We start from the raw sequence: 26200 nt of genomic DNA, 5'->3' as shown, positions 1-26200 counted from the left end.
GCTCTTAACTGATATTTATTTTGTATAAGTTAATGATTTAGTTAAAATCCTGCAGGAAAACATTTCTGCCCTAGAGACAAGGTCGACTTGCAGTCATCATATCCTGTGCTTTTATTTCGCTCCACTGCACACCTTCATCATACATCAGCTCAGTAACAAATAATACACACACGATGAAACTCTCAAAAGCATTCTTTTGGAGCTTCCTTTGAAGCCAGCCAGGGTGTTTGGTGGGAGGTTCCAGGTGGGGAGAGGAGACCCCTGCTAGTAACCAATATTGCCAATAATTTTCCCTTTCATGACAAATCAAACTCACAGTGCCCCTCCATGCATTTAGGTGGGGGTTTTGTTTTTGTTTTTGTTTTGTTTTTGAGGGAGAAAGCAGTGAAGTCCTTACGCAAGGAAGAGTACAGCAATAGTCTGAAGAAGAGGCCTTCTGCGAGAAAAGTTGAAATATACTCAGAGTCGCAAAGTGATTTCATGCTCTATATTCAGCTCATAGTGGTGAGGAGGAATGAATGAAAGTCCCCTCAAGGTATCTGCTTTATATACATTATTTACACAATGGGCTGCACATGATTGGCTAATTCCGGAATTCTACTGTAAGCCAATCAGGTTGTGGATTCACTTATATCTGGAGCATGATTGGGTGGTTCCTGCCAACCAATCATACTGCTGCATTGTTCTAGGACCAATCAGACTGCTGCATTCTGAATCCTATTGTTCTAGGACCAATCAGACTGCTGCCTTTTGGATCCTATTGTTCTAGGACCAATCAGACTGCTGCCTTTTGGATCCTATTGTTCTAGAACCAATCAGACTGCTGCCTTTTGGATCCTATTGTTCTAGGACCAATCAGACTGCTGCAGTTTGGATCCTATTCAACTCAGTACATAACAAAAGTCCACCATCATATCTCTCCAGAGGTGCAGGGAGGCATGAGCGGCAGTCATGCACCAGACTGTTTCTGGGACTCACCAATGGGGAGACTTGCTGCTGTTGAGCTCAGGTCCTGCCTGTGGACTTCCCATTGAGGCATCTGTTTAACCACCATGAGGAGAACAACTTCATTTTTCTGCACAGGATAGATGCTCTAAAATAAGCCTGATCATCCATCTTATAAGCATTGCCCGACTACAGAGTTTTATCAGCAAGAGTCATGAACTTTAAAACACAACGGTCGGCTCCTTCCTTCCTCTCGCTTCCCAGCAAATCAGATCCTCCTCTTCAGCAAGGCTGTCTGTGCTCACTCTCCCTCCCCTTCCGTGTTTTCCATCCTTTGTTTCTGACTCCTCCTTTCACTGCTCTTTGTTCCTCCCCTTATAAACTAGGAAGGATCAGTGGAGGAGGAGAAAGAGGGTGAGCGCTCAGGGTGCTTCTTTGTTGTTAAACACCTGCCTGTGTGCCTGTTAAAGGCTTCTGTTTAGAATAGGTGTTTGATTCTCACCCACATCTGGAGACCACCAACCTTTTGTAGTCTTGCAAAACCCTTGCAAAGGAGAGAAACAGTTGCAAATGTGCAGAAGCAGCAACAGCAGCAGCAGTGGAGACTGTTCCCTGAGGATGAGTGGAACACTGCCTTTGCCAGCTTTAGCCTGTCCTTAGCCTAAGGTTACCAGATTTTTTTTAAAAAAAAGTTAGCAGCCTGGAGCCAGCCTGGTAGCGCACTTGGCTCTGGCTGGCTTCAGGAGTGGCTCGCTGCTGTGGCGCCCACCATTTTGCCTCGCCGGAAGTCCCCATATGATGTGTCTTGTGCCATTGAATCAATCACACAACATTCATTCCCTACTAATCAATCTACAGTAATTAAAATATAAATCCGGGCACATTAAATGAAATCCGGGGACATTCCGGGGACAGATTTGTAAATCTGGGGACTGTTTCTGGGAAATGGGGACATCTGGTAACCATACCTTAGCCAGTCCCCACCTGTCTTCTTTTTCACTTTCAACGAGCCCTGGAAGTGCCTCCTCCTTAATATCTGTGTTACTCTTGTACCTTTCAGTCAGGCGGATTGTCCTACAAACTGAGCTCAGTAACAAAGATTTCTGTCATTGCCCCACCCTCTCCAGGAACTGGGTGCTAGTAACCAAGATCAGCTGCCTCCGTTACTGTCCTCTTGATTGGTATTGATTGAGTTTATTTATATGCATCTGTTTGAGCTGTGCCCAAAGTGGCTTACAGTAAACATGCAAATCATAAAAACAACAACAGAGCACTGGAAATACAAAAATACAAAATACAGAATATGACAGTAAATTTTAAAAATGATGGAAATGAACAATTTGGCAAACACAAAATAAAATCAATATTACTGCCCCCACTCCACACAAAAAATGGAGGCTTAAGTACATGGATACAAAGCAACACAAGAGTTAACTGACAATGAAGTTTCTGGCACTGGTATTGCTACACTCCAAGCAGCCTGGTTTAAATGCAGTTCAGAGGGGAGGGGAAGATGCCATACAGCTGGCTCCCAAATACTTCTCCAGAGGAGTCTGGCAGCTGCAAGAGGCAAAAGTTGGGGATGACAATGATAGTCTCTTCCACAGCCTCCTGAAGAAACCAGCTGCTGGCACAGGTCTTACTGCTCTTCAGGACAAACAGTGCGTGACTTACCCAGAGGAAAGTACAGCAACATTCTGAACAGGAAACGACTGTACACAAAGCTCATGTTTGCTTCTCTGCGGAAGTGTGTTTCTGGGTGTGGAATGTGGGGGAGGAGGAGAATAGCTGTTTGCAAAGACTGGCTATTAACAAAAGTCTTCTGACAGATCTGGGCACAGACCAAGCAATGAAAAACGCCGGCAGCTTTTGCAGACTGTTGTGGTTGTAACAAATTTAACAACAACAAAAAGCATTGCAATTGCCCAGATTTTTATCTCCTTGAAGAAAGTTCAAAGAAGCAAAATTCATATGTCACTGAACCCCAAAGGAATATTCATATGCCCCCAGACCCCAATTAACTCCAGAGGCAGATCAGGAAAATCAGAACATAGGAAGATCCTGTCAATGGCTCCTCTAGCCTGGCATCCTCTTCTTCTCACAATGGCCAGCCGGATGCCTGTGGGAAAATTCAAGAATATTTCTGACCAGGAATATAGGGAGCCTCAGATGTGGCTGCTGCTGGTGGAGAGTTGATTTGTCCTCATTGGTACAGCAACAGGCTCCTGCTTTTATTCCCAGGCATAAGAAATGCTGCAGCCCCAAAGCTCCCTCTGAGAGGGAAAAAGTGTGAAGTAACTGATAAGCTTGTCCACAGTCATGCAGGCTGAGAAAGCTGTGAGTTAAAAATAAGAAATGTGCACCAGGTGCCCACACAGAAATTCGGAAATTCAGTGAGTCGGTTGCAGGTCTTGCAGGACGACATGAGGCATTACTTTTTCTGTATCTATGTTCAGTAACCCCCGTTTCTTTTAGCATATTGTTTGACTCATGGAATGGTAGAGTTGGAAGGGCTCCCAAGGGTCATCTAGTCCAACCCCCTTCAATGCAGGAATCTTAGCTAAACCATCCATGACAGATGAAATTCCACACTTGTCTGAATTTTGCTTTGCTGGTTAGCAGCTGATTAATATGTACAAACATACATGTACTGGGAAAATGTGTGCATATCAGTACATGAATGTTTTGTATGCATTGATCATATAGTGTACCAAGCAATACAAAGTGAAAATAGCACAAAATGACTTAAATTAAGCAAAATTGCTTTGCTAAAATGAAAGGGGGTGAGATGGGACCCCATGGACACCAGGGAAGGTCTCTGTATACAAATGTGCCTCCAGGGACTGTAGTCCAGCTTATTTTGAGGGGTTAGGGTTTCTCTTTTGTGCTCTCTGTAAGATTTCAGTCAGAAATTCAGTTCAGTTGTGAGCAGAGTCAGTATGGAATCTCAGTCAAACTGTTTGGAACCATGTTGTTTATGGAGAAGTTTATTTTAACTCAGTAAAGCTCTTATTCTTTAAAACTCTGAATTATTAATTTACGCTGTGCGTCAGTTTATTCAACCATTTACACCTTCAGACTTCATGGAGGGAGTCCAAGCTCAATAGGAAAAGAGAGGAAACAAAAGGAAAGGCGTCTGGGTTGAAGAAGCCAGAGACCTGTGCTGTTTCCAGCAACAGGAAAGCTCAAGAGGATTGTCTTATATACTCTGTTTGCGGCTGGTGATGAAGGCATTTCTGGGACTCCTTGCACTCAAGGAGACCCCTTCCATAGTCACTGGATAAGTCTGGGTATGTTGCTCTCTGTCCTGGTCACAAGACCTTTGGGGCCAGTGTTGAAGGCTGCTGGATAGGCTATAGCTTCGGCTCAACTGGCAGCATTGAGAGATCTTCAATGGGTCTTTCCCCCAAGGGACCCTCAGTGAATTACTCAGCAGTGGCTCCTGGAGATGTGCCTGACCTCTCATGTAATGTTCAGTCTCTGAAGGATCTGTTTCTGAGACTGTACAAGAAGCGAGAGAATGAAAGCATTTTCTGGATAGTGCGGAACAGCTTGAGAATTCCTCTTTCTCCGAGTCAACCTGCAAGGTTGGTTTGTGGGATTCAGTGTTCAATCTGCATTGGAGAGAAAATATGAGAGGAGGAACTCTGGGGATGAAACTCCTCAAACAATTTCTGGGCTTTTGGGCCCACCCAAACCCTGGAGAAAACTAAAGTCCTGTCCAAGTCCAGCGGTCTCCAAGGAGGGATACTAATTGGCCTAAAAGCAGGCATCTTCCCTGCACACTGCCTTTTGCCAGGAACAGTGGCGTAGCGTGGGTTGTCAGCACCCGGGGCAAGGCAAGTAATTTACGCCCCCTAACCCGTGGATTTGCGCCCCCTAACCCGTGGATTTGCGCCCCCTAACCCATTGATTTGCCCTAACCCCAGATGTTGCGCCCGGTGCGGTCCGCCCCCCCTGCACCCCCCACGCTACGCCACTGGCCAGGAAGCAAGAGGAGGAGGACGACCGGGATCAGGGCCATCTTTAGCATGCAGAGGCTTGGGAGGGAAGCTGCACGCTTGCCAGCCATATAATTGGCGCGGTGCAGCTGGTGGGCGTGCAGGGAAAGGGGAGGCTTCAGGCAACGCCGCACAGCTCCGCCACTCGCTACAGTGCCCCTGAGAGGCCAGCGCCCTGGTGCAATGAACCACTAACACCAGTGGCAAAATAAATAAAAAAACCTTCCTGTAGCACCTTAGAGACCAACTAAGTTTGTTCTTGGTATGAGCTCTCGTGTGCATGCACACTTCTTCAGATACACTGAAACAGAAGTCACCAGACCCTTATATCCTATATAGTGAGAGGTGTCAGGGAACTGCCATCAGCTCAGAGGCGAGAGATGGAAGGGCAGCTGTGTTATAGGGAGCCTCTGAAAATCTTGTGAAGCAGTTCCTCCTCCAGCGAGGAGGAAAGCCCCACCTCCAGTTGAGAAGAGGTGCAGGGACCAGGGATTGCTAGGGAGAGCCTGAGCAAACCGGAGAGGCAGGACGTACACCCCTGCCAGCACCCATTCTGCGCAGTAGGCTTCGGTGCAGGGAGGGGCGGAAAAGGTTGGGGGTGATGCGACTTTTATGCTGGGGGAGGTACAAAGACTTCCAGATTCTGCTAGCGGCTGAGCCAGACATGAACTTACAACGCTCTTCACAGTAAATAGTTTGCACCAAGAATAAAGCCTGGAAAAGACAGGTCGGAGCCTTGCCTGTTTACTCTTGAGCAACCACACCACACCTGACAAGAGGTATATTTTTTATTTTGTTTCGACCAAGGCAGACCAACACGGCTACAAACCTGTAACTAGAACCAATGGCAAAGACAGCTCTGTGCTGCCTGTCAGTTCTCAAAGCAATACAGAGCTGACAGAGCAGTCTGAAGGAGAACGACCGGGTTTAGACTCTACTCCAGATGAGGAGCAGCTAGCTGCACCAGAGTATCCTAAGAGCAGAAGGAGGAGCCAGCTATTGGAGCAACGTAAACCCAGAAGGAAGTGGTGAATATCCTGCTTTGGCCAGAAAAGGAATCTAGTCTTGGCAACTGGCTAGAGCAGTGAAGGCTGAACTAAGGGAGCCCAGACTGTAATTGCTTAATAAATCATAAAGTAATAAAGCTGCCAGTGTGCTGTGTCTTGTGTGGGAGAGATGTAATAAACCTGACAGAAAATACAAGAACAACCTATAACTACAGTAACTTATCCAGTGTCATATGCAGCACACAGCACACAAGCAATACATTTATTTATGCAGCCTCTCCACAGAAATTCTTAGGTTGTGGGTGGAATAAAACTATATACTCTGTCTCATTTCATAAAGGAAAAGAACGGAAGCCAAGTCTTGCCCAAAGTGTCTGTCTTTGAAGTTCTGTAATTAGCCATCTATGGCAAGTAAGGAGTTCCGATACAGCCACATTCCAAATGTTATTTACCCAGATTTCAATGGGGAATCTCTATAGGGTGTTTCCTGTATCAGGCTATTGTAAATCAGGCTGCTGATAATAGTAAAAATACAAAGTCTCTGCATTTAAGGTTATTGTTTAAATTTGAGTCTAATGATAACAAGGCAATTGTGGGTGGAAGGGGTTGGTGCGTAATTTTGGAAACAGCGTGAAACACCTTTTCCCAGTAGGAGTAGACCAACGTGCAACTCCACCATACATGGAAATATGAGCCTTTCCAGCATAAGGGAGAGATGCTAGAGTTTATTTTGACTGGATGGGATGGAGTCCAGTGCCACCGATACACAAGTTTAAGAGAAGCCTCCTGCAGACAAGCAGAGATGGTTCATAGGGACAGGTTGTGCCAAATTGATTGCCATTCTCAGGTCAGTGGCCTGTTTGAAATCCGCTTGTTCCTGCTGTTGCTGTTGTTTCATTAAGAATAACAGATTGCAACATTAATAATAATAATAACTGAAGTAATAAACACCTCCCAAATGTATCAGATGATTTAATTGGTAGGTAAAAACAATCACCCTATCATTACTTTGCACACTAATCATCTCACCTCATCACCATCTTCTGGGTGGCTCCTGAGCTCCAGATACTCTTCCCTTTCTCTTGCATCACAGAGGGAACACCTGTGGAATACAACATGAGACACATTATTGAGTCCATGGCACTGAACAGTCTCTGCCTCTCAGGATAAGCAAAATAAAGGTTGAGGTATATTTGGCAGGAAGCCCTCATCTCAGGAGAGATGGGAAAAAGATCAATAGAGATGGTCCTACCACTTCTAGGCCTTTTAAATCTGATCTTCCAGTGCATCCACATCACCATCACCATTATCACCAGTGGAACTATGAGGGCAGTGATAAGCCATGGAATCCAACGCGAGGGTCCAAACTGTCCACCTGCAATGAACAATAAGAGTTTCTCAAAACATACTTTAATAACAATTGCCAGAGTGACTCTCATAGAATCAAAGAATTGTAGAGCTGGAAGGGAACACTAGAGTCATCTAGTCCATCCCCCTGCATTTTAGGAATCTTTGGCCCAAAGCGGGGCGAACCCATGACCCCGAGATTCACATTCTCATGCTCACAACTGGCTGAGAGCAGTGGAATAAATAACAAGAAATAAGCAAGTGTTGCTGATCTTTCCCCTTTGTATTGCAATGATTCGTGCTGTGAATGCCTGTCAGACACACTGCTCTGAATCCATTTCTTAGGAAAAGGAGAAGATGGGGGCAGTAGCAGCAATTCACAGGATCAGATCAGTCTTCAATGAGCTCTGTATATGCTCCGATCCTGCTCACAAGCATGCGAAGAGCAGCATTTATTAATACAAACACATCTCCTCAAACCCCTCATGTTAAGGGCCAGTCTGCATATTCACCACCACAAGCACCTCCTCTGGATAATGAAGAAATGATATATTGCTCACTTTCATCACTCTGGCAGATGTTGAGCAAGTCAAACGAGGCTCCCTTTTTACCAACAGGATTGCTGACCAGGCAGGTGAATTTGGAATCCAAAGAACCGTTCCAGTAGAAGACACGGAGCTCCCGGCCATTGTCAGAAACCTGGTACTGATTCACACTCTTTCCTAAGGCCCTGTGCGGATCCCCTGTTTCCCAGGAGATACTGAGATCTTTCCTTCCAGGTGTGTGGCATCGCAAGATCACATTACATCCACCTGGAGTCTTGGATTCCACTTGGTGGTCTATCTGTGGTGCTGGCACTGGCTCTGTGGAACACAAATGAAAGCAACAGAATTTTTATGTCCCACATGCCTCTCAGCACCTATGTAATGAAATGGTGCTGTTCCTATTCCATGAGTCAAACAGTGAAAGCAATAACATACCATAAACAATGAGGCTGAAACTCTGTTCTTGAAACTGTGCCTTAGTAAACCAGATGCGAGCATTGTAGATCCCACTGTCATCCAACTCCAGGTCTTTGATCCTCAGTGTTGTCTCGTCCACCATGTCTAGCCGTTGTCCAAACCGGTCTGTGGGACTTGGGTGCTCCAGTTTCCCATGGCTGAATTCCCCCAGCCAATAGCCCAGGCCACCCCTTTGGGTGTAAAAGTCCCATTCCATTTTCTCCACTGTTATTCCTAGAGATACACGGGCAGGAAACAAGACTGATCCTCCCAGGATTCCCTTCACTTGATGGGTTGGATTCCCCATTGCATGGCTTAAAGCTTCTAGTGTGGGGAGGGTGTGGGGGAGGGGATACAAACAAAGGAGAAAATTAGTATCATTATTGTTTTTAGCTCCATCATGAGTTCCCAGAGGTCACAGCAATTTAAAATGCAGTCTTAAAATGTAATAAGGAGGGTCCTAAAAATTATTTTGCAGAGGATGTCCGGTTTTGCCACCAGTTCGAATGATAGGAAACCCTGGGCATGCAGCCAATTAAGGATAATTTGAGAGTAATTATCCTTGCAATGCCCACTCCTCCAAGGTCAGGGGGGGAGAGCTCTCACTCACAGATTGTCTGATACCTGCCTCCTGCTCCTACAGAATGCAGGGGGAAGGGGACGCTGAGTGCATAGCACTGCATGCATCGGAAACTCTCCAACGCTGTCACCATGAGCGGAGATTCTTCTGTTTTTTAAGATATATCAGAATTCAGACTTAAGAAACAGGCATATTCTGGAAGAAGGAGGCAAGTTAACCTGCTAAATGAATCAGCCACTGAGTGCTAAGGTCTCGATCTGGAGAAGATTTTGATTGTGTTTGGATTGGTATGTGGTGGGGAGAAGTCTTTGCTTTCTCTTTTATATATTCACTATTCTATTTTATGATTTGGCAGCTCTTCACTGAAGAAGAAAATTATCTTCTAATGGATTGTGATTATTAATGGGTTGCAATTATTAATGGACTGCAAGAGGGAATCAATAAGAACTTTATAATGCTTATGGATTAATTGAAAGAATGGAACTGTGTGGGAAATATTGCGATGCTCTGTGGCAACACCCTCCTATGGAGGACTTGAACTTTGATTTATTATGGTGTTTTTGAGATAACAGCTTGTTATTGAATGGGAAACAATTCAAAAGCTGGAAATCAGCCCAGAGTAATAATCAGATGCCAGACCACTTTCGTTTTTAAGAGAAGCAAGATGGTGAAAGGTCACTACGCAGTAATATTGAGTCCTTGGAGTGTGGGGGGGGGGATGCCAAAAATGATTGATTGCAACAAGAAATAAGATTGAATGTTAAAAACAACAGCAATTCCACACGGAGTTACCAGATATAAACTCCTCTTCCAAATTAAAGGATATGGAACAGTTAAATCCAAATGAAAGTCAACACACCAGTGGCTTTTAAAATAAAGGATCAACATCAGAACTATATTATTTGGATTAAATAAATGGATTGGAGTGGGAACACGGAATCAACATCTCCTAAAAATCTCCCAAAATCAGTACAGGGCAAGTCAACCAAAATGTTTAATTTGGAATCTGACAATTGACTTTTTAAATTGAATTATTATTTGGTATTGTAATTATGTCGTCTATGTTGGATTGTTATTAATGAAAAAATAATAAAATAAATATTATAAAAAATAAAATAAAAATTATATTGCAGGTGTCAGTGTTAGGGTAAAGAGGTGACTCTTCAGCATATAATGGAAACTCTACACTAAAGGTGCCGGGTGCAACTCTGTAGGGAGGGACGTCTACAGTTTAGCAGCCTGTCACAAAGAAGGTCCTCTCCTGGGCTGGCACTCCCCCAACTGTTTGAGGGAGGTGAAACTATCAAGAGTGCCCCTAGTTTTAACAGCTGAGATGGACTATGATGAAGAAAGCAGTCTCTCAGGTATTTGGGACCTAAATCCAAGAAAGTTTACAATGTCCAAGATTAATCTTAACTGTTGCTGAATTGTACATTGACCCACTTGAACTGCCAACTCTCTCTAGTTAAACATTTACTGCATTCTCCTAGCTGTCATAGCAAGGTGGCCCTTTACGGTAAGAGAAGAAAGTTGTTACAAGTCCAAAGTTAAATGCCAAGTCCTGGTGTCCAGGAACTGGGATCCAGAAAAACTCAGACAGAAAATTGGCCCATAATATTTTTTTTAAAAAAGTAAACAGTTTAGAAATAAAATATTGTGAGGTCTGAACGTCATCTGTATATAAAGCAATCAATTAAACACTTAGATCTTTTCAAAGCTGGCTCTAAACTGACATTTATTTTGTACTGGTGAATAACTGACACATCATAGGAAAATATCCCACAGGAAAACATTTCTGCCCTAGAGATGAGGTCAACCTGCAGTCACCATATCCTGTGCTTTTATTCCATTCCACTCCACACCTTTAGGGGAGATGATCACCACCATCATTCAAGCAGATTGTCCTCCCAAGTTCAGCTCAGTAACAAATATCACACATACAATTGAACTCTCAAAAGCGTTCTGTTGGAGCATCCTTTGAAGCCAGCCAGGGTGTTCTGGGAGGAGTCCAACTGGGGAGAGGAGGCCCTGAGTGCTAGTAACCAATATTGCCAAAAATTTCTCTCTTCATAACAATGCATATAGGGGGTTACTTGTGGTTTCTGAGTGAGAGAAAGAAAGAAAGCAGTGAAGCTCTTACCCAAGGAAGAGTACAGCAATAGTCTGAAGAAGAGGCCTTCTGTGAGAAAAATCCTCCATCGTATCTCTCCAGAGGTGCAGAGAGCCATGAGCAGAAGTGGGGCACCAGAATGCCCCTTTCTGGGACTCACCAATGGGGAGATTTGCGCCTGTTGAGCTCAGGTCCTGCCTGTGGGCATTGAGGCATCTGAGAAGGACAGCTTCATTTGTCTGCACAGGATAGTTGCTCTATAATAAGCCAGTTCATCCGTCTTATAAGCGTAGCCTGAGTACAGGGTCTTATTCGCAAGAGTTGTGAACTTGCGAACACAATGGTCATCTCCGTCCGTCTTCTCGCTTCCCAGCAGATCAGATCCTCCTCTTTATACCAGCAAGGCTGTCTGTGCTCTTTGTTCCTCCCCTGATAAACCAGGAAGGATCAGAGAAGGACTTTGTTACAAGTACAAAGGTAGTTCCAAGCAAGGATCAGTGGAGGAGGAGACAGAGGTGCGAGCTCAGGGTGCTTCTTTGTGTGTCATACACCTGCCTGTGTGCCTGTCAAAGTCTTCTGTTAAGAAAAGGTGTTTGATTCCCACCCACATCTGAAGATCACCAACCTTTCAGAATCCTGCAGCTAAACCCTTGCAAAGAACAGAAAAGGTTGCAATGTGCAGCAACACATCACAGCAGTGGAGACTGTTCCCTTAGGACAGCGTCCACCTGTCCTTAACCATTCCTCACCTGTTTTCCTTTTTTACTTTCTACTGGCCTCCCACTTGACCCTTCCTCCTTAGTATCTGTGTTCCTCAGTAGGGCAGGCAGTGAGAGAACTAGAATAATTTGGTTCTACCCAGCGCTTTTTTTCTTAAAAAATGTTTAAGAGTACTCTCATTTTGACTCAAGATAATTGCCATTTTTTAGATCAAATCAGGAAAAATAAATACATTAAATGGACAAAAGTACAAAGATTCACAAAATGTTTAGGGGTATGTGCACCCCTGAGTCCCCCCAGGGGAAAAAAGCACTGGCTTGTCATATCATAGGCTACAGTGGTGCTCTCTAACTTCTGCCTTCATCATATGCACAGATTATTCTATGAACTGAGCTCAAAGAACAAAGGTCACTCTGGCATTGCCCCACCCTCACTAGGAACTGGGTGCTAGTAACCATGATCAGTTGTCTCAGATACTTCCCTCTTGATTGGGATTGATTGAGTTTATCTATACGTGTCCCTTCCACAATGGGCTCACAGCAAACATTCAAAAAATGAAAAGACAGAGCATTGGAATGTACAGAATATGGAATATGACAGTAAATACCCCCCCCCCCAAAAAAATTCAGGCTTAAGTACATAAATACAAAGCAACATAACCGTTAACTGAGAATAACTGGCTTAAATACAGTTCAGAGGGGAGGGGAAGATGGCATACAGCTGGCTCCCATATCCTTCTCCAGACCTTTCTAGGATGCTCCCTCTGGCTGGCTCATTGAGCTCCCCAGGATCTGTCTCAGGCTAGCTGGTCCCTCTGGGGCTTCTCCTCCATGGCTCATCTGGCCAGCACCTCCACCCCCTGGGCCCATGACAGCCACCATGATTGTTTGGGCCAGAATGAGAAAGCATTGGTGGAAGGGGAGAAGGTCTGGTGGGGTGGGGGCTCTTGTCAGTGGAATGTGAGCCCCCAGCAGGTCCCAAAACACACTGACCCTGAGATGGGGAGGCAGCTTTCAGGGAGGGGCCCTATTCTTTAGATGAGCTCAGCGTTGTCAGTTTCTTTCCCCTTCATGACCAAGCAAACCTACAGATTGTCCCCCTATGCTAGGCTTCCCCAAACTGGGCCCTCCAGATGTTTTGGGACTACAACTCCCATCATCCCTGACCAGTGGTCCTGTCAGCTAGGGGTGGTGGGAGTTGTACTCCCAAAACATCTGGAGGGCCGAGTTTGGGGGTGCCTGCCCTATGCATTCAGCTTTTCCTACCCAGGGACTTACCCAGGGAAGAGAAGATCCATGGGCCAAAGGAGAGAAGGATCACGTGGCTCCTGCATTTATTCTCAGGCATAAGAAAAGCTGTATTGCACAGCCCCAAAGCTCCCTCTAAGAGCGAAATAGTGCGAAGTAACTGACAAGCTTCTTCACAGTCATCCAGGCTGAGAAAGCTGTGAGCTAAAAACAGGAAATGTGCACCAGGTGCCCACACAGAAATTCAATTCAAGTTGCAGTTCTTATATTTTACACTATGACGACTTGAGGCATTACCTTTTCTGTGTACAGTGGTACCTCTGGTTACATACGCTTCAGGTTACATATGCTTCAGGTTACACACTCCACTAAGCCAGAAATAGTGCTTCAGGTTAAGAACTTTTCTTCAGGATGAGAACAGAAATCGTGCGGCGGTGCAGCTGCAGGAGGCCCCATTAGCTAAAGTGGTGCTTCAGGTTAAGAACAGTTTCAGGTCAAGAACGGACCTTTGGAATGAATTAAGTACTTAACCCGAGGTACCACTGTATATGTTTAGTAACCCCCTGTTGATTTTAACATTTAGTTTGAATCATAGGATTGCGGATTTCCAAGGGTCCATCTAGTCCAACCCCCTTCAATGCAGGAATCTTAGCTAAACCATCCATGACAGATGAAATCCACACTTGTCTGAATTTTGCTTTTCTGTTCAGCATTCTATTGATATGTACAAACATGCATGTACTGGGAAAATGTGTGCACATCAGAGCATGAATGTTTTGTATGCATAAATCATAAAGTGTACAAAGCAATACAAACGTTAGTGAAAATAAAACAAAATGTGTTAAATTAAGTAAAATTGCTTTGCTAAAATGGAGGGGAGGGGAGATGGGACCCTGTGGACACTAGGGAAGGTCTCTGTGGGTAAATGTGCCTCCAGGGTCTTTAGCCTAGCTTATTTTGAGAAGTTCAGGGGGAGAGCAAGCCACTCTGGGGTGGATATGGGTGGTGCTGAAGCTGGGATCCTGCCCCACTTGTTGAACTTCTCTCTCTCTCTCTCTCTCTCCTTTTGAAACATGACACCTGGAGATCTTCTGCCCCTTGAGACTAAATACAAGTTCAAGCTTCTCAAAAACTTTCCACCTCACCCTACAGTATGATGAAGGCTTAGGAGAAGACGCAAGGATAGAACCAAATGAAGATGGAACCAAAGAGCAAGAAGATCTGGCTCATGTACAAATGCCATAATGTTTGCTTTGTACTGCCAAGGGATCGACCTTTCAGGGTTGGAAGCAATACTCTTTGGAACTCCCTGCTTATTGACACCAGACAAGCACCGTCACTCTGCTGCTGTTAATTATTTGCCTCCCTCTTTTTTAGTCTCCCTGGTAGGGAAAACATGTCTCCTTCCCAAAAGAAAATCTCTTTTGCGGATGTTTTGCCAGGGAGAAGAGTGAAAACAACCTTGTGCTCCAGTCGAATGTATTGTTGCAAAAGTCAGGTGCCTGCCCCCCTCTTTGCCCAGCAGTGGAAAGAGCCCATGGGACCCCAGGCACCCAAAGAGGATCTGTTTCCCTTTGGAGAATGGAAGACACGACATAGACTGCTGTAGCTTTAAGAAATAGGGTTTATTCACCCATTTACACCTTCAGACTACATAGAGGGAGTCCAAGCTCAATAAGAAAAGAGAGGCAAGGCAAGGCACCAGGGTTGAAGAAGCCAGAGACCTCTGCTGTTTCCAGCAACAGGAAAGCTCAAGAGGATTGTCTTATGTACCCTGTTTGCAGCTGGTGATGAAGGCATTTCTGGGACTCCTTGCGCTCAAGGAGACCCCAAGTATAGGCACTGGATAAATCTTGGTAGGTTACTTTTTGGCCTGCTCACAAGACCTTTGGGGCCAGTGTTGAAGGCTGCTGGGTAGGCTGTAGCTCAGTGAATTCCTTCGCAGTGGCTACAGGAGATGTGCCTGATCTCCCACATTGGTCTGTGGTATTCAGTGTTCAATCAGTCTCTGAGGGCTCTGTTTCTGAGACTTCATAAGAACCAAGAGAAGGAAAGGTTTCCCTGGGTTGTATGGAGCTGCTTGAGAATTCCTCTTTGTCCGAGTCAACCTGCAGGGTTGGTGTATGGGATGCAGTGTTCCATCAGCATTGAGGCCAGCTCTTGCATCTCCTTGGCAATGTTGGCCTGCAACGTTTCCTCTTCAGGGACCTCTTAGCAAATAGGAGGTGCTGCTCCCATGCTTCTTTCTGATGTAGATCTTTATGCATTTCTTGATCCATTGCAGATTTTTATCTCTCCACCTCCCCTGTTCCTGATGTGTATCTTCACTCATCCAATCTTTCCTGTGCTGTTTCCATCAACAGGGAGGCATAAGAGGAGTGCCTTATATTCTCCTGCCTGGTGCTGGTTCTGGGACTCCTTGCTCTCAAAGAGACCCCTTCCATAATCACTGGACAAGTCTTTGTATCTTGCTCTTTGGCCTGGTCACGGGACTTTGGGGGCCAGTGTTGAAGGCTGCTGGGTACGCTGTAGCTCCGCCTCAACTGGCAGCATTGAGAGATCTGCAATGGGTCTTTCAACAGAAGGACCCTCAGTGAATTCCTCAGCAGTGGCTCCTGGAGATGTGCCTGACCTCTCATGCAATGTTCAATCTCTGAGGGCTCTTTTTCTGAGACTGTACAAGAAGTGAGAGAAGGAAAGGATTCCCTGGGTAGTGTGGAACTGCTTGAGAATTCCTCCTTCTCTGAGTCAACCTGCAGGGTTGGTCTGTGGGATTCAGTGTTCAATCTGCATAGAAGAGAAAATATGACAGGAGGAACTCTGGGGGATGCAACTTCTAAAAGAGTTTCTTGGCGTTTGGGCCCACTTGACCTCTGGACAAAATTTAAGTCCTGTCCAGGTCCAGTGTTCTCCAAGAAGGATACCAATTTGCCTAAAAGCAGGCATCTTCCCTGCACCTCAGTTCCACTCTTTAGGGCTAGCTAGTTCCACTGGAGAACTTGCCATAACATTTATTCGTCTCAATGAAAATGTCAGGGACATTCCTATTCTGACAGACAGCGAGGAATCAAAAGAGGAGGGAGGACAAGCTGAGAGGAGTAGAAACAGGAGTCTTACACACAGTGAGAGGGAGATAAGCCTCTCTTGCTCTGGCATGCTGCCTCAGGGCCGTCTTAAGCATATCCAGTGCCGTGGTGCAAAGATCCCTCCGGCGCCCCCCCCCGGCAACTCCAAAACAAGGGAGGGGGCGGTGGAAAATATCCTCTGCCTCCCCCACTGCCCCGATCCCTGGTGTGGTGGCAGTGATCAAGCAGGAAAGCGTGCTGGATGAAATGCTCTCTGGCGTTGGGGTGCCCAAGAAGGCAGCCTGGGAAGACTGTGCGCCGCCTTTCGCCAGGAAGCAGGAGGAGGATGACGACTGGGATCAGGGCAGTCTTTAGCAGATGCAGAGCCTTGGGAGCTCTGCGGGGACCGCTCTCTTCCTGCAGAGGCTTAGGAAGGAAGCTGCATGCCCGCCATACAGTTGGTGGGGCTGCTGGAGGGCGCACAGGGAAAGGCAGTGGCGTAGCATGGGTTGTCAGCACCCGGGGCAAGGCAAGTAATTTGTGCCCCCTAAACTGTGGATTTGCGCCCCCTAACCCATGGATTTGCCCTAACCCCAGATGTTGCGCCCGGTGCGGCCGGCCCCCCCTGCACCCCCCACGCTACGCCACTGGGGAAAGGGGCGGCTGCCGGCAAAGCCGCGCAGCTCTCCCACTAGCTAGGGTGCCCATGAGTGGCTGGCACCCTGGTGCAATGAACCACTAACACCAATGGCAAAATAAATAAATAAATTCCTTCCAGTAGCACCTTGGAGACCAACTAAGTTTGTTATTGGTATGAGCTTTCGTGTGCATGCACACTTCTTCAGATACACTTCAGACCCTTATAACCCTTATATACTGTATAGTGAGAGAGATATAATGTGGAACTCCAATAGGAGTAGACTAACGTGCAACTTCACCATACATGAAAATTAGTCTCTCTCTCCGCAGCCTTTCCAGCATAAGAGAGATATGCTAGTGTTTATTTTGGGCTGGATGGGATGGATTTCAGTGCCAGTGAAAGGTAATTTTAAGAGAAGCCTCCTGCAGACAAGCAGAGATGGTTCGTAGGGACAGGTTGTGCCAAATTGATTGCCATTCATTATCAGGTCACTGACCTGTTTGAAATCTGCTTGTTCTTGCTGTTGCTGTTGTTTCTTTAAGAATAACAGAATGCGGAGTTGCCCAAAAAAGATGCTAGACTGTTTTTGTATGCCACTACAGCGGCAAGACTTTTATTAGCCATATTTGGAAATCGCAAGAAATACCAGCAATAGAAGAATGGCAGATGAAGATGTTGGACTTTTTGGAGCTAAATATTGTAATATAAGATAAATAGAAAATCCTTGGGAGTTACAAATAGGCTTAGGGGTAGTATAAGAATACGGGGTAGTAAATATTAAGGATTAGAATATTAATAAAGGAGAAGAAGTTAGTAAATGAAAGGAGTTAATATTATTAGAAATATGAACTTGGAGAACTGTTATAAAGCTGATATAATGAAATTCAGCTAGAGGGGATTCAATGAAGTCAGTTATCAATGTTAAGAGAATTAGATATTTGAAGAAATAATTTTTCTCTGTGTTTAATTTTATTGTATTGTAGTGTGTTTTTCTTTGTTGTGTGTTTTGTTATGTCATTTGGTGATAAATGTGGGAAATCAATTTGAAAAATTTGAAAAAAGAATAAGTGGATGCAACATTAATAATAATAATGTAAGTGATAAATTCCTCCCAAATGTATCAGATGCTTTCACTCATAGATAAAAACAATCACCCCATCGTTACTTTGCACACCGATCATCTCACCTCATCATCACGATCTTCTGCGTGGCTCCTGAGCTCGGGATACTCTCCCCTTCCTCTTGCATCACAGCTGTGGAGTGCAAAATGAGACACATTAATGAGTCCATGGCACTGAACAGTCTCTGCCTCTCAGGATAAGCAAAAGAAAGGAAGAGGTATATTTGGCAGGAAGCCCCCATCTCAGGAGAGATGGGAAGAAGATCAATAGAGATGGTCCTACCTCTTCTAGGCCTTTTAAATCTGATCTTCCAGTGCATCCAATTCACCTTCACCATTATCACCAGAGGAACTATGAGGAAAGGGAAAAGCCATGGAATCCAACTCAAGGGTCCAAACTGTCCACCTGCAATGAGCAATAAGAGTCTCTCAAAACATACTCTAATAACAATCTCCAGAGTGACTCACATAGAATCATAGAATTGTCGAGTTGGAAGGGACAACTAGAGTCATCTAGCCCAACCCCCTGCATTGCAGGAATCTTTGGCACAAGGCAGGGCTTGAACCCATGACCCCTAGATTCAGAGTCATGTGCTCACACCTGGCTGAGAGCAGTAGAATAAATAACAGGAGATAAGCAAGTGTTGCTAATCTGTCTCATTCATATTGCAATGATTTGGGCTGTGAATGCCCTGTCAGACACACTTCCTGCCCTGAATCCATTTCTTAAGCCAGGAAAAGGAGAAGATGGGGGCAGCAGCAGCAATTCACAGGATCAGAACAGTCTTCAAGAAGCTCTGTGTATGGTCCAGTCCTGCTCACAAGCATGTGAAAAGCAGCATTTATTAATACAAACACATCTCCTCAAATCCCTCATGTTAAGGGCCAGCCTGCATATTCACCACCACAAGCACCTCCTCTGGATAATGAAGGAAAGGATATATTGCTCACCTTCATCACTCTGGCAGATGTTGAGCAAGTCAAAGGAGGCTCTCTTTTGATCAACTGGATTGCTGACCAGGCAGGTGAATTTGGAGTCCAAAGAACTGTTCCAGAAGGAGACACGGAGCTCCCGGCCATTGTCAGAAACCTGGTACTGATTCACACTCTTCCCTAAGGCCCTGTGCGGATCCCCTGTTTCCCAGGAGATATTGAGCTCTTCCTTTCCAGGTGTGTGGCATCGCAAGGTCACATTACATCCACCTGGAGTCTTGGATTCCACTTGGTGGTGTATCTGTGGCGTTGGCACTGGCTCTGTGGAACACAAATGAAAACAGCATAAGGTTTGGGTCCCACATGCTTCCCAGTACCTATGTAATGAAATGGTGCTGATCCTATTCCATGAGCCAAACAGTGAAAGCAATAACTTACCATAAACAATGAGGTTGAAACGCTGTTCTTGAAACTGTGTCTTACTAAACCAGATGCGAGTATTGTAGATTCCACCATCATCCAACTCCAGGTCTTTGAGCCTCAGTGTTGTCTCATTCACCCTGTCTAGCCGTTGTCCAAACCGGCCAGTGGGACTTGGGTGCTCCAGTTTCCCATGAGTGAATTCCCCCAGCCAATAACCCAGGTTACGCCTTTGCGGGCGGAAGTCCCATTCCATTTTCTCTACTAGTATTCCTTGAGATACATTGGCAGGAAACAAGACTGATCCTCCCAGGATCCCCTTCAGCTGATGGGTTGGATTCCCCACTGCATGGCTTAAAGCTTCTAGTGTGGGGAGGGTGTGGGGGAGGGGATACAAACAAAGGAGAAAATTAGTATCATTATTGTTTTTAGCTCCATCATGAGTTCCCAGAGCAGGTCACAGCAATTTAAAATGCAGTCTTAAAATGTAATAGGGAGGGTCCTAAAAATTATTTTGCAGAGGATGTCCGGTTTTGCCACCAGTTCGAATGATAGGAAACCCTGGGCATGCAGCCAATTAAGGATAATTTGAAAGTAATTATCCTTGCAGTGCCCGCTCCTCCAAGGTCAGGGGGGGAGAGCTCTCACTCACAGATTGTCTGATACCTGCCTCCTGCTCCTACAGAATGCAGGGGGAAGGGGACGCTGAGTGCATAGCACTGTATGCATTGGAAACTCTCCAACGCAGACACCATGAGCGGAGATTCTTCTGTTTTTTAAGATATTTCAGAATTCAGACTTAAGAAACAGGCATGTTCTGGAAGAAGGAGACAAGTTAACCTGCTAAATGAATTGGCCACTGAGTGCTAAGGTCTCGATCTGGAGAAGATTTTCATTGTGTTTGGATTGGTATGTGGTGGAGAGAAGTCTTTGCTTTCTCTTTTATATATTCACTATTCTATTTTATGATTTGGCAGCTCTTCACTGAAGAAGAAAATTATCTTCTAATGGATTGTGATTATTAATGGATTGCAATTATTAATGGACTGCAAGAGGGAATCAATAAGAACTTTATAATGCTTATGGATTAATTGAAAGAATGGAACTGTGTGGGAAATATTGCGATGCTCTGTGGCAACACCCTCCTATGGAGGACTTGAACTTTGATTTATTAGGGTGTTGTTGAGATAACAGCTTGTTATTGAATGGGAAACAATTCAAAAGCTGGAAATCAGCCCGGAGTAATGGCCAGATGCCAGAATCCAGCCCACTTTCGTTTTTAAGAGAAGCAAGATGGTGAAAGGTCACTACGCAGTAGTATTGAGTCCTTGGAGTGGGGGGGGGATGCCAAAAATGATTGATTGCAAGAAGAAAGGAAGATCAAATGTTAAAAACAACAAGAATTCCACACGGAGTTACCAGATATAAACTCCTCTTCCAAATTAAAGGATATGGAACGCACAGCACAGATCCACATGGATCCTCAGGATTTTTGCATCGGTTCACCCCAAATTCACCATCAGATCATATTACATGTCCATGGTTACAGCCTGCACCAAAAAAAATCACACACCCACTGTTGCCTGGGGCCACAATGGTGCAAAAACGTGGTTGCAAAGCACAGATCCACATGGATCCACATGGATCCACATGGTTTCTGTATTGTACATTGACCCACTTGGAACTGCCCAACTCTCTCTAGTTAAACATTTACTGCATTCTCCTAGCTGTCATAGCAATGTGGCCCTTTACGGTAAGAGAAGGAAGTTGTTACAAGTCCAAAGTTAAATGCCAAGTCCTTGTGTCCAGGAACTGGGATCCAGAAAAACTCAGACAGAAAATTGGCCCATAATGTTTTTTTTAAAAAAAGTAAACAGTTTAGAAATAAAATATTGTGAGGTCTGAACGTCATCTGTATCTAAAGCAATCAATTAAACACTTAAATCTTTCAAAACTGCCCACTGGTCAAATTTTGGGGAAACTGACTCTGTTCCACCAAGGTCCCCTTTTCCTGCTCATTGCTTGGCTCCTCTAATTCACTGTTTGCTCTAAACTGACATTTATTTTGTGTTGGTGAATAACTGACACAACATAGGAAAATATCCCGCAGGGAAACATTTCTGCCCTAGAGATGAGGTCAACCTGCAGTCACCATACCCTGTGCCTTTATTCCATTCCACTCCACACCTTTAGGGGAGGTGATCACCTTCATCATACACACAAATTGCCCCATCCCAATTTCAGCTCAGTAACAAATATCACACATACAATTGAACTCTCAAAAGCGTTCTGTTGCAGCTTCCTTTGAAGCCAGCCAGGGTGTTCTGGGAGAGGTCCATCTGGGGAGAGGAGGCCCTGAGTGCTAGTAACCAATATTGCCAATAATTTATCTCTTCATAACAATGCATATAGGTGGGTTACTTGTGGTTTCTGAGTGAGAGAGAGAAAGAAAGCAGTGCAGTCCTTACCCAGGGAAGAGTAGAGCAATAGTCTGAAGAAGAGGTCTTCTGTGAGAAAAATCCTCCATCGTATCTCTCCAGAGGTGCAGAGAGCCATGACCGGCAGTAGGGCACCAGACTAACAGTTTCTGGGACTCACCAATGGTGTACTTGCTGCTGTTGAGCTCAGCGCCTGCCTGTGGGCATCTGTTTCACCACCCTGAGAAGGACAGCTTCATTTTTCTGCACAGAATAGGTGCTCTAAAATAATCTGGTTCATCCATTTTATAAGCGTAGCCTGAGTACAGGGTCTTATTCGCAAGAGTCGTGAACTTGCGAACACAACGGTCAGCTCCGTCTGTCCTCTCGCTTCCCAGCAGATCAGATCCTCCTCTTTATACCAGCAAGGCTATCTGTGCTCACTTTCTTTGTTCCTCCCCTTATACACCAGGAAGGATCAGAGAAGTTACAGGTACAAAGGTAATTCCAAGCAAGAACCAGGGGAGGAGGAGGAGGAGGAGGAGTGTGTGACCTCAAGGTGCTTCCTTGTGTGTTATACACCTGCCTGTGTGCCTGTTAAAGGTTTCTGTTAAGAATAGGTGTTTGATTCTCACCAGCATTTGGAGACCAACCTTTCAGAGTCCTGCAGCTAAACCCTTGCAAAGAAGACAAACAGTTGCAAATGTGCAGAAACACATCCCAGGAGTGGAGACTGTTCCCTCCCTTAGGATAGCGTCCACCTGTCCTTAACCATTCCCCACCTGTATTCCTTTTTTACTTTCTACTAGCCTCCCACTTGACCCTTCCTCCTTAGTAGCTCTCAGTAGGGCAGGCAGTGAGAGAACTAGAATTAGTTGGTTCTACCCAGTGCTTTTTTCTTTTTAAAAAATATTTTTTTAGGTGTACTCTTATTTTGACTCAAGATAATCACCATTTTATAGTTCAAATCAGGAAAAATAAATACAGTAAATGGACAAAAGTACAAAGTTTCACAAAATGTTTAGGGGTATGTGCACCCCTGAGTCCCCCCAGGGGAAAAAAGCACTGGCTTGACATATCATAGGCTACAGTGGTGCTCTCTAACTTCTGCCTTCATCATATGCATAGATTAGTCTACAAACTGAGCTCAAAGAAGACTGGTCACTCTGGCATTGGACCACCCTCACTAGGAACTGGGTGCTAGTAACCAAGATCACTCGGCTCAGATACTTCCCTCTTGATTGGGATTGATTGAGTTTATCTATACGTGTCCCTTCCACAATGGGCTCACAGCAAACATTCAAAACATGAAAAAATAGAGCATTGGAAGTACAAATGTACGGAATATGGAATATGACAGTAAATATCCCCCCTCAAACAAAATCCAAGCTTAAGTAAATAAATACAAAGCAACATAAGCGTTAACTGAGAATAACTGGCTTAAATACAGTTCAGAGGGGAGGGGAAGATGGCATACAGCTGGCTCCCATATCCTTCTCCAGACCTTTCTAGGATCCTCCCTCTGGCTGGCTCATTGAGCTCCCCAGGATCTGTCTCAGGCTAGCTGGTCCCTCTGGGGCTTCTCCTCCATGACTCATCTGGCCACCGCCTCCACCCCCTGGGCCCATGACAGCCACCATGATTGTTTGGGCCAGAATGAGAAAGCATTGGTGGAAAGAGGAGAAGGTCTGGTGGGGTGGGGGCTCTTGCCAGTGGAATGTGAGCCCCCAGCAGGTCCCAAAGCACATTGACCCTGAGATGGGGGGGGGATTTTCAGGGAGGAGGCCTATTCTCCAGATGAGCTCAGCATTGTCAGTTATTTTCCCCTTCATGACCAAGCAAACTTACAGCTTTTCATACTATGCACCCAGCTTTTCATTGTGAGAACTTACCTAGGGAAGAGGAGATCAATGGACCAAAGGAGAGAAGGATCACGAGGCTCCTGTTCACAAAATTCATGAATATTTCTGGCCAGGAATATAGGGAGCCTCGGGTGTGGCTGCTGCTGGTGGAGAGTTGATTTGCCCACAGTTGTACAGCAACAGGCTTCTGCTTTTATTCCCAGGAATAAGAAAAGCACACAGCCCCTAAACTTCTTTTAAGCGGGAAACATTCCAAAACAAATGAGGCAGTGAAGCTAAAAATAGGAAACGCTCACGTGGTGCGCACAGAGAAATTCAAAACTTCTGTAATTCAGTTGCAGTTCATATTTTCACCACTATGGCAACATACAGTGGTACCTCGGGTTACATATGCTTCAGGTTACACACTCCACTAAGCCAGAAATAGTGCTTCAGGTTAAGAACTTTTCTTCTGGATGAGAACAGAAATCGCGTGGCGGTGCAGCAGCAGGAGGCCCCATTAGCTAAAGTGGTGCTTCAGGTTAAGAACAGTTTCAGGTCAAGAACGGACCTTTGGAATGAATTAAGTACTTAACCCGAGGTACCACTGTATATGCTTAGTAACCCCCTGTTGATTTTAACATTTAGTTTGAATCAAAGAATTGCGGGTATCGAATGGCTCCCAAGGGTCATCTAGCCCAACCCCCGTCAATGCAGGAATCTTAGCTAAACCATCCATGACAGATGAAATTCCACACTTGTCTGAATATCGCTTTGCTGTTCACCAGTGATTAATATGTACAAACATGCATGTACTGGGAAAATGTGTGCACATCAGAGCATGAATGTTTTGTATGCATAAATCATAAAGTGTTCAAAGCAATACAAACGTTAGTGAAAATAAAACAAAATGTGTTAAATTAAGTAAAATTGCTTTGCTAAAATGGAGGGGAGGGGAGATGGGACCCTGTGGACACCAGGGAAGGTCTCTGTGGGTAAATGTGCCTCCAGGGTCTTGAGCCTAGCTTATTTTGAGAAGTTCAGGGGGAGAGCAAGCCACTCTGGGGTGGATATGGGTGGTGCTGAAGCTGGGATCCTGTCCCACTTGTTGAACTTCTCTCTCTCTCTCTCTCCTTTTGAAACATGACACCTGGAGATCTTCTGCTCCTTGAGACTAAATACAAGTTCAAGCTTCTCAAAAACTTTCCACCTCATCCTACAGTATGATGAAGGCTGAGGAGAAGACGCAAGGATAGAACCAGACGAAGATGGAACCAAAGAGCAAGAAGAACTGGCTCATGCATAAATGCCATAATGTTTGCTTTGCACTTCCAAGGGATCGATCTTTCAGGGTTGGATGCATTACTCTTTGGAACTCCCTGCTTATTGACACCAGACAAGCACCGTCACTCTGCTGCTGTTAATTATTTGCCTCCCTGCCTTTTAGTCTCCCTGTTAGGGATAACATGTCTCCTTCCCAAAAGAAAATCTCTTTTGTGGATGTTTTGCAAGGAAGAAGAGTGAAAACAACCTTGTGCTCCAGTCCAATGTATTGTTGCAAAAGTCGGGTGCCTGTCCCCCTCTTTGCCCTGCGGTGGAAAGAGCCCATGGGATCCCAAGCACCACACAGGGTCTGTGTTCCTTTGGAGAATGGAAGACACGGCAGAGACTGCTTTAAGAAATAGGGTTTATTCACCCATTTACACCTTCAGGCTACATAGAGGGAGTCCAAGCTCAATAGGAAAAGAGAGGCAAGGCAAGGAAAGGGGCCTGGGTTGAAGAAGCCAGAGACCTCTGCTGTTTCCAGCAACAGGAAAGCTCAAGAGGATTGTCTTATGTACCCTGCTTGCAGCTGGTGATGAAGGCATTTCTGGGACTCCTTGCACTCAAGGAGACCCCAAGTATAGTCACTGGATAAATCTTGGTAGGTTACTTTTTGGCCTGCTCACAAGACCTTTGGGGCCAGTGTTGAAGGCTGCTGGGTAGGCTGTAGCTCAGTGAATTCCTTCGCAGTGGCTACAGGAGATGTGCCTGATCTCCCACATTGATCTGTGGTATTCAGTGTTCAATCAGTCTCTGAGGGCTCTGTTTCTGAGACTGCATAAGAACTGAGAGAAGGAAAGGTTTCCCTGGGTTGTATGGAGCTGCTTGAGAATTCCTCTTTGTCCGAGTCAACCTGCAAGGTTGGTGTATGGGATGCAGTGTTCCATCAGCATTGAGGCCAGCTCTTGCATCTCCTTGGCAATGTTGGCCTGCAATGTTTCCTCTGCAGGGACCTCTTGGCAAGTAGGAGGTGCTGCTCCCATGCTTCTTTCTGATGTAGATCTTTATGCATTTCTTGATCCATTACAGATTTTTATCTCTCTGCCTCCACTGTTCCTGATGTGTATCTTCACTCATCCAATCTTTCCTGTGCTGTTTCCATCAACAGGGAGGCTGAAGAGGAGTGCCTTAGACGCTCTTGGCTGGTGCTGGTAATGACGGCATTTCTGGGACTCCTTGCTCTCAAGGAGACCCCTTCCATAATCACTGGATAAGTCTTTGTATGTTGCTCTCTGTCCTGGTCACGGGACTTTGGGGGGCAGTGTTTAAGGGTGCTGGGTAGGCTGTAGCTCCGGCTCAACTGGCAGCTTTGAGAGATCTGCAATGGGTCTTTCTCCTGAGGGACCCTCAGTGAATTCATCAGAAGTGGCTCCTGGAGATGTGCCTGACCTCTCATGCAATGTTCAATCTCTGAGGGCTCTGTTTCTGAGACTGTACAAGAAGTAAGAGAAGGAAAGCGTTTTCTGGGTAGTATGGAACTGCG

The 26200-nt window shown here is 45.3% G+C and overlaps 1 protein-coding gene and 1 long non-coding RNA gene across 11 annotated transcripts in view; one reads left to right on the top strand and one right to left on the bottom strand.

Annotated features, from left to right (window-relative positions):
* Positions 1 to 26200, bottom strand: part of LOC310751641 (hemicentin-1-like) — an 84690-nt gene that overhangs the window by 5754 nt on the left and 52736 nt on the right. For 6 of the 10 annotated variants that reach the window (XM_083590993.1, XM_083590988.1, XM_083590990.1 and 3 more), the window contains 4 exons: positions 19155 to 19499; positions 18735 to 19037; positions 8281 to 8625; positions 7861 to 8163 (listed from right to left, as the gene is read on the bottom strand). In XM_083590993.1, coding sequence (XP_083447119.1) covers positions 7861 to 8163; positions 8281 to 8625; positions 18735 to 19037; positions 19155 to 19499 — 1296 coding nt within the window. The remainder of the gene's footprint in view (positions 1 to 7860; positions 8164 to 8280; positions 8626 to 18734; positions 19038 to 19154; positions 19500 to 26200) is intronic. The other 4 variants (XM_083590997.1, XM_083590989.1, XM_083590995.1 and 1 more) reach the window with 3 other exon arrangements.
* LOC310751955 lies at positions 3390 to 25791 on the top strand. The gene is made up of 3 exons (XR_014542718.1): positions 3390 to 3475; positions 13582 to 14408; positions 24916 to 25791. It is a non-coding gene; the product is annotated as an uncharacterized lncRNA (long non-coding RNA).

Source organism: Podarcis filfolensis (assembly GCF_964270895.1).
Source record: "Podarcis filfolensis genome assembly, chromosome: 16".
NCBI lineage: Eukaryota > Metazoa > Chordata > Lepidosauria > Squamata > Lacertidae > Podarcis > Podarcis filfolensis.
The sequence above is the reverse complement of the archived record's forward strand: the minus strand, read 5'-3'. Positions and strand labels throughout refer to the sequence as shown.